Source organism: Salvia splendens, unplaced genomic scaffold (genome assembly GCF_004379255.2).
Source record: "Salvia splendens isolate huo1 unplaced genomic scaffold, SspV2 ctg540, whole genome shotgun sequence".
Taxonomy (NCBI): domain Eukaryota; kingdom Viridiplantae; phylum Streptophyta; class Magnoliopsida; order Lamiales; family Lamiaceae; genus Salvia; species Salvia splendens.
In genome coordinates this window covers 27,475-35,023 of record NW_024599198.1, presented here as the reverse complement: position 1 = coordinate 35,023, position 7,549 = coordinate 27,475, and the positions used below count along the sequence as shown (strand labels likewise).

The window sequence follows — 7,549 nt, the reverse complement described above, 5'->3', positions numbered from 1 at the left end:
TTAGATAAAATAAAGATGAATTAAAATGATACTAGTACAACGTCAATAATTGAATTTAAACATTACTTAAGTTTAGATTTGATTAAATATATGAAAATTTTGATATTTTGCATTGATGGAAAAAGAAGCAAAAAAAATTATCTTATTTTATCTATTATAGCACATGTTTTACTAACATGTCAAATATGTAGTGTAACATCTAAGTGCTTTAAGCGCAGGTGAGACTGTTACAAATATAAGAACTCGATTGGCTCTACTGTCCATCAAATTTTGCATGGTCTTGAACATTTAGAAATGAACAAATTTTTGCACTCATTATATATGGATGGAGAAGATTGACTAAAATCTACTACTTTATATTAGAGCAAAATTAATATGTGAGATTTACAAGAGGGGAAAAGGCTAACAAACTACAACCACATTGCCAAACCTATGGTTACTACAACCTCAATATTTCGAGGAGAAGTGATGAGCAGCAGAATCTGAAGCGGAGTCGACACTATCGTCTTTGTTCGTTCAGGCCACCCTGTTGGTGCAGGTCAGGATAACAGCTTTCAGCTCCTCTTTGCTCAAACAAGTTTCCACCATTACCTGTTTGCAAGTCATGTTTCTTCATGCTATTATCCTCACATTATAGCAAGATCAAGTAATCAAAGAAATAACATCGAATAAAAACAAGATTTAGCAACTGAAAATCTGGTATTTTTATACATATGTTTCTAAAGCATTTACCTAAGTTTCCATTTTCCTAAAATAAGAAGATATACAAAAATACCAATTGAAAGAATAAGTTCAAACAATAAAAATTATCAAGGCTTAACCTCTTGTACTTGATTTCCAGCTCGAGCAAGCAATTTGTACTGCCTTTCAAACATAGAGGCCATATAAACCTGCATAATAAGCTCACATATCAACCATCTCCAACATAACAAGTCAATCCTTCAAGTGTGAAAAACTTTAACTTAACAATCACAATTAGGAGCATAAATTTGCATCTTGGATTAATCATTAAATTGAAAATGCGGTAGATAATTTAGCCTTTAATGTTTTTATTTATCCAAGATATCACCTAAAGTAAATGCCCATAAAAGGATATCACCTATTAGCAGTTTAGCACAACAAAGATTTGCATCGTAGGAAAGGTAAGAAAGAATGAATAATTCCAAATCTATTAGACAGAAATCAACAAGTTTAATGATTAACTTCACCTGAAAAGTAGGTGCCAAACCGGGGCTCAAAAAGTACCGTCCTTTTGACACAGACTGGATTCCATCAATCTGCCGCAGTTCTTTCATCAGCGACTCAACCTCGACCCACTACATAGTTTCAGAATAATGAATTTCGCTAGGTGAATATGCAATAGGCAGTTAGAAATTGCCAGTGTTACAAAAAATTAGATATAACCTCAGAATTTGCCTCAGCTACTTCGAGTCTACCATCCAAAGTATTCTGATCACCAACCACGGCCTCCAAGGTCTCCATCAGGGGATCCGGCTGCCACGGGAAAATATGAGGTCATTCTTATTAGTAACAACTCTTTAACAGAAAAGTGCCGTTAACAAGGTACAGTAGTTACCATTATTTCCTTTAATGACAAAAATATACGTTCAAGCGAAAAATCCAATTGATGGACTTTGGCATCGACAATCTGCAATCGAACAAAGTATGGGCACAAGAAAGGTCATATTTCTAGTAAAATGGACGCAGAGGATCAATACTTAGTCTTTTACACAACATACCTGGCCAACTTTGAAGTATGATATAGGGTCCAAAGTGGCATCCCAAGAAACTTCTGTCTGGTGAATAAGTGCAGAAACCCCTTCAACCTAGGTAAATATATCATCATATAATTATCCATCAATGATAGATATCCATAACGTGTAATAGACCCTTCAGCTATTTCAAACGCTAATTATTTCGAAATTGTAAAGTTAACATTACATACTCAAAGCTAAAAAACCATAAGATATGTTGACCTTCTGCAGAAGATCATGGATGTATATTGAACCAACTCAAAACAGAAAATAAACACTGAACTTGGCCTAAGCTATGATGGTAATTTGATTAGTCAATGTTTTGTTTCCAGTTTATAATCGAATACACAACATTCTTAAATAAAGCCTTATCAGGTCTTAAATGAATTCTGATTAGTCATCTCTGGAGAATTTATTTTGGTTGGGATCGTTAAACTGAATATTAGTATGTCTTTTAGACTTGAAATCCAAAATCATTTAGTGTTTAAGTTCAATATTACATTAAATTTTCTATAATTCTAAAACAAGTCCAAAATTGCACAATGAAAAGTGAAGTCCAACCAAAACTGTTCAAGTTTCTTTTAACAAACTAAAACCAAAAACTCTGAGCATTCAATCAGGTTATAACAGTAATTTGCTTCATCTGGAAAGTATAAAATACTAATTCAAATATGTTTGTTGGATATAGTATTAGTTAAAACCAACCAAATGGACAGAATCCTAACCTGTCAGCCTAGTGTAAATAGAACACTTCATTTACCTCAACAAAGACACCGAAGTATGTAATCTTTTTAATGCAGCACTTGACTATATCTCCAACACTCAGACGTGCCTGAAATGCAGGAATGCATAAGGTTCAGGACATTTAGTAGGACATTGAATCAAGCAGACTTCCATACTTCATAGGAATTAAAAATTGTTGGGACCTTTTTCAGCATCTTACCATGAGTTCTCTCTTCTTTTCAACTAATTCTTCTTTCTCTTTTGGTTTTATGGAAAATATTAGCCTCCGAGAATTTCTGTCAGCCGATACTACTCCCACGTAGATTCTCTGCAAGTTCAGGCCCCAGAGATATTAGGTAAAATGTAATAAAAATGAAAGGAGAGGCTATTTGGCATGAAATCTCGTCATCCAAACCTGACCAACAAAGGACGATAAGAATTTAAGTTTCTCTTGGTCATAGAGCATAAGAAGATCCTCCAGTTTCACATCTTGTGTCAATGCCTCATCAGTCTTGCTATCAATTTCTAAACTTTTCACAGTCTCGGGAGAATCCATCACTCTACTAGCTTCATACTTTCCAATTATGCCCAGGTTCTGCCTGTAAAGGGATGGATCTAAACCTTTTCTTCTCAACCAGGACTCAAAAGCTAAGAATTTCCACCTAGCAGCAAGATTACGATATGGTAGAAAACCAATCAAGGAGCCAAATGATACCTGTAAGCAAAACAAGAAACTAAAATACTTATAGCTGAACTACGAGTATCGACATTTATAAATACCGTTCAAGCTAGAATAACAAGTTAACCCACAACGAATCCTCTAGTATTGGCGCTGATCAATTCCACTTCTTCTCTTTCTCCAGTCTTAACCAGCTGTTCTACTCCAGTCCAGTCATCCTCCTCCCGTTCCTAGATTAGTGGGGAAGTAGGAAACAATCAGATTCCAAATGAAACAATCAGGAATTCTGTGTACACTAAAGATGGTAGCCAACCTTAATGGGTGATGACGCAATGAAGTTCTCCAGATCTGCTGGATTACCCAAGCTGTCAGGGTTTATTGGAACTGCCTCATTTCTAATTTTCTGATCTGCTGGTTTAACAGCGGGATCTAATCTATAGCATAGTATTACAGTAATTAAAGAGAGTATAGCTAAGGAGTAGTAAGATAAACTTAATGAAAAACTGTATCTACAAGCAATTTTGAAAGATGCAACGGAGAATCAGAAAGACTGCATTACCTTTCTGGTTTGCCTATAAGAATAGTATCTATAGACACTGCATGTGTACTTATAGGAAGTTCATCGGAAGTGAATGTTTGCCCACCAGACCGCATATCAGCCTGCAATTCTTGAAAAAGCACCAAGACATTTAATAGCACATTGAAGTTTTATACTTCAATGCACAACCAAGATATGATTTTGTAAAACAGAATGTTCTACTAATGGCTAATAAAATTACCTTTTCCCAACCCCTCATCTGAACGAGATTCATCTTGATTGGTTTCATGGAACCAGTTTTGATTGATGGTGTTTGTAGTTGCTTGACGATTATCTGAGTTGGAAACATCCGTCCTATTCTCGGTCATAACATCATTGGAGCCAAGTTCAGTATGCTCTTTTGGTGAATCATGATTGGCTTCGGCATTTGAATTGAGCTTCATCAGCTCTGGCTTCTTAAGAAGAGGGGCAGAACCGCTTCCTTCAGTAGATGAATTTTCCACCAATCCAGTTTTACTATCCAAAGAATTTGGGCGGCTGTCTTCTTCTCCAACTTCAGATCCGGATGTCAATGGTTCAGGTTTCCTTAACAACGTAATATCACTAAACCTCTCTTTCTGCGGCCCATTTCCCATTCTCAGTGATAAGTTTGGCCTCATTCCGAACCTTGTGGATCCACTCGCACCATCATCCTCATTAAAGGATCTTGGTTTTCGCAAGATAACATCAGGAATGCTGCTTTTAGTGTCTTCTGAAGCCTCTGAAGCCTTTTTCATAGGACGACTGATAGGACTTTTAGCACTTGTTTCCACAGGTTTAGCAGTTTCTTCGAACTTGGATCCTTTCTTTAATACAGGTCGGACCAAATTTAGCCCTTGCACGAATTTCACTGACTTCTTTTGACCCGGCAAATCGAATGGGATCTCCTCTACGCCTTCATCCAGTGCTCTCCCCTTCTTCTTATCTAATAACTTCTCAATCTCCAAATAAGACACATCTGGATTCGATTTTCTACCCATTATCTGAAAAATTATAACAAATTATAACCTGAAGATTACATGACAATGCACAACACTTCAAGATTAATAAAGAAAACACAAAGGTTGTGAAGACAACAAAGCATATGTTGTTGTTCTTCATAAATCAGTAGTATAACACACGCATCATAAAACTATGATTAACCGGAGAAGTCCTAATAACCGATTCCAAAAGCTAGTTCGACGTAGAAATTTAGAACTATTGCATGCCCCTTGTAGATGCATAATGCATCTCCTACAAAGTAAAACATTTATCCAATCAATATAAAAGCAAACAAACAGCTACCACTTCATTTACAAGAATGTAAATCATGTTTTATCCCTTTCCATCCCAACATAAAAAAAAATCAGCATGATAAGACTATCTATCTGTTATACCATCTATCTTTATCCAATTACCAAAGGAAGCCACATCAAAATCCAAAATTGTGCACTGCAAACGCAATTTACAAGTGATTATCACACTCATTTAACTCATCAATGATGATTCCCTCCATTAATCAGAAACCCCAGTATAATAAATATACATGGAATATTCTGAAGTTTCAATCTTTCAGCAAGTCTAAAAGGAGATATCCAAGGAAGGCACCTTGGCTAAAGTGATTTTGGGGTCTTCCCCAATCATTCTACCAAATTTAAGCTCCATTCTATCCCAGTCATCAAGCTGCGGTTCATCTCTTGAGGCAGAAACCCAAAACTTTTTGGGTTTTCTGCCAGGGAAATTCAGTATACCGGATTTCTTGGCATGATAAACGGGTTGTGAAAAGAATTGAATTGAAGAGAGAGAGGTGGAGTTGGCGGTAGTGCTGAGCGTGAAACTATCCATTGTTGATGAATGATGAGATAAGGTGATGGCAAGTACAGTGGTATTGGCCGAAGCCCAAGTCGAGCCACGGCCAAATTTCCACTACACTCCTAATATTAGTACTCACTACTCCAATATTTGTCATAATTAACTTTCACAGTGTTTGATAATGGATCTCGAACTCACATTTTATTAACAGTAAGATCTACATTTCACTAAATTTTTTCAATCCTTTATTTACTACTAAATTTTTTCAATCTATTTTTTATATATTTCTTAAAATTTGTATAAGTCAAAAGTGTGATATTTAATAGTAGACGAAGGAAGTATGAAATATTTTTTAAAATAATCCAAATCAGAAAAAAAGTTTTACTCGTAATGATGGAGGTGAATTTTTGGTACGATGTTTAAATTTCATAAGTACATTCCAAATCGTATAGATATGCTTTGACTACTATTCTGAAATATTGCGTGGTTAGATTGAAAATTTTCTTACATTATAAAGCTAATAATAATATAGGTTTAACATAGCACTCAAATGTTTTAACAATAAAATAAGTTAAATATTTATTAAAATACGAGTTCTCGGAATATTGTTATTTCCTTATATTTATAAAGTACTACTCCTTCCATCCGTAAATAAGAGTCCCGTTTTTCTATTTTTGTCCGTCCACAAATAGGAATCCCGGTTCATAATTACTCCATCCATCCCACAAGAACATGCACTCTTTCTTTTTAGTCTATCCCACAATAGTATGCACTTTCTAATTTTGAAAACTCTCTCTGATTAGGTGGGACTCGTTCTCCACTACCAATACTTTAATTACTTTTTCTTTTTCCCTCTCTTTTACTTTACCAATTTATATTAAAATCCGTGTCGAACCCAAAGTGATATTTTATAATCTTTTAATCATATTTTATAATTTTCTTTTTTTAATTTGGTAGTAATAATATTTCTGAATTCTTAGAAGATTGTCTGATAGTTTATACACTACAAAAGATTTAGGGATACAAATTTTGAGATGCAATTAATAGCTTTTGGAAAATTTTAAAAATTACTATATAATTTAGAAGGCAAAAGAAAGCGTCCCTAAGTTGAAAGCATATTATCTTAATCTTTTGCTTTTTCAGGAACTTCTATTTGTATCCTCTAATTTTAGTTGAGACACTAATAATAAGGACACTTTATGAAACGTTCATGGTATAATTAGGCACACATATTAGCGTCCTTAATATCATTAAAAAGTGTCCTTATTCGAATTTTTTGTTGTAGTGATAACAATTCAAACAAGCTTGAAATAGTTGAAAGAATGTTTTCTACAATGAAATATGTCAAAGCCTAAGCTGCGAAATAAGATGAGATGACTGATTGAACGACATCTTGATAGTATATCGTGAAAGGTATATGTTCGCTAAAATAAGATAGAGATATTTTATTTCTAATGTATTTTTATTTAAAAAATATTTAAATATTATTGTATTTATGGTCTTGTTTGTCTGACCCCACCATTTTTTATTTCTGGATCCGCCATTGAGAGTATATGATATTGATTATGCATTGTTTTGACTTATCAAAGACTTGCGATTTTTTTATCACCTAAATGAATCGTGATATCTTGAGCAATAACAATTACAGTAATATCCAGTGGTACTATGCAAGGGCGGACGCAGAAATAATCATCCATAGGGGCTGAGATTTCTAAATTTTATTTTGATGTATATTTTTGAATAATTTAGATAATTTGTATGGGCTTTTAAACTATAACTTACACTAAACTTGACTAAATTTCAAAAAAAATTAATAGAAAAAAGTTTAAAAAAATATTTAATTGAGGGTTTAAGCCTCTCCCTCAGAGTCCGCGCATGGTACTATGATTGTTTTTGCATTTAATTGAGTGAGAAAAAAATCACTTTTATATTACCATTAAGAAGAGTCCACAAAAGGTTTTATTATTGAGAATCTGGACAGTTGGAATTCAATTCCACCAATAATAAATGAATCTAAACGGCAAG

The 7,549-nt window shown here is 34.2% G+C and overlaps 1 protein-coding gene across 1 annotated transcript; it reads right to left on the bottom strand.

The window, feature by feature from the left end:
* Positions 1 to 335: 335 nt before the first annotated feature.
* On the bottom strand, positions 336 to 5,631 carry LOC121790539. Its single transcript, XM_042188732.1, has 14 exons — positions 5,321 to 5,631; positions 3,936 to 4,716; positions 3,716 to 3,824; positions 3,470 to 3,590; positions 3,288 to 3,386; positions 2,893 to 3,192; positions 2,698 to 2,805; positions 2,515 to 2,586; positions 1,740 to 1,826; positions 1,577 to 1,648; positions 1,405 to 1,494; positions 1,209 to 1,316; positions 822 to 890; positions 336 to 591 (listed from the first exon to the last, which is right to left on the bottom strand). Exons 1-14 carry the CDS (start codon positions 5,555 to 5,557, stop codon positions 517 to 519), a joined length of 2,328 nt encoding a protein of 775 aa, XP_042044666.1. The 5' UTR covers positions 5,558 to 5,631; the 3' UTR covers positions 336 to 516.
* Positions 5,632 to 7,549: the final 1,918 nt, after the last annotated feature.

Bases quoted from the DNA above. Each gene is read 5' to 3' on its own strand.
- LOC121790539 (XM_042188732.1), bottom strand. From the start codon at position 5,557: ATGGATAGTTTCACGCTCAGCACTACCGCCAACTCCACCTCTCTCTCT. The intron at 3,387-3,469 runs GTTGGCTACCAT...CCACTAATCTAG, and splicing joins TTGCGTCATCACCCATTAAG to GAACGGGAGGAGGATGACTG. The intron at 2,587-2,697 runs GTAAGATGCTGA...CCTGCATTTCAG, and splicing joins AAAAGAAGAGAGAACTCATG to GCACGTCTGAGTGTTGGAGA.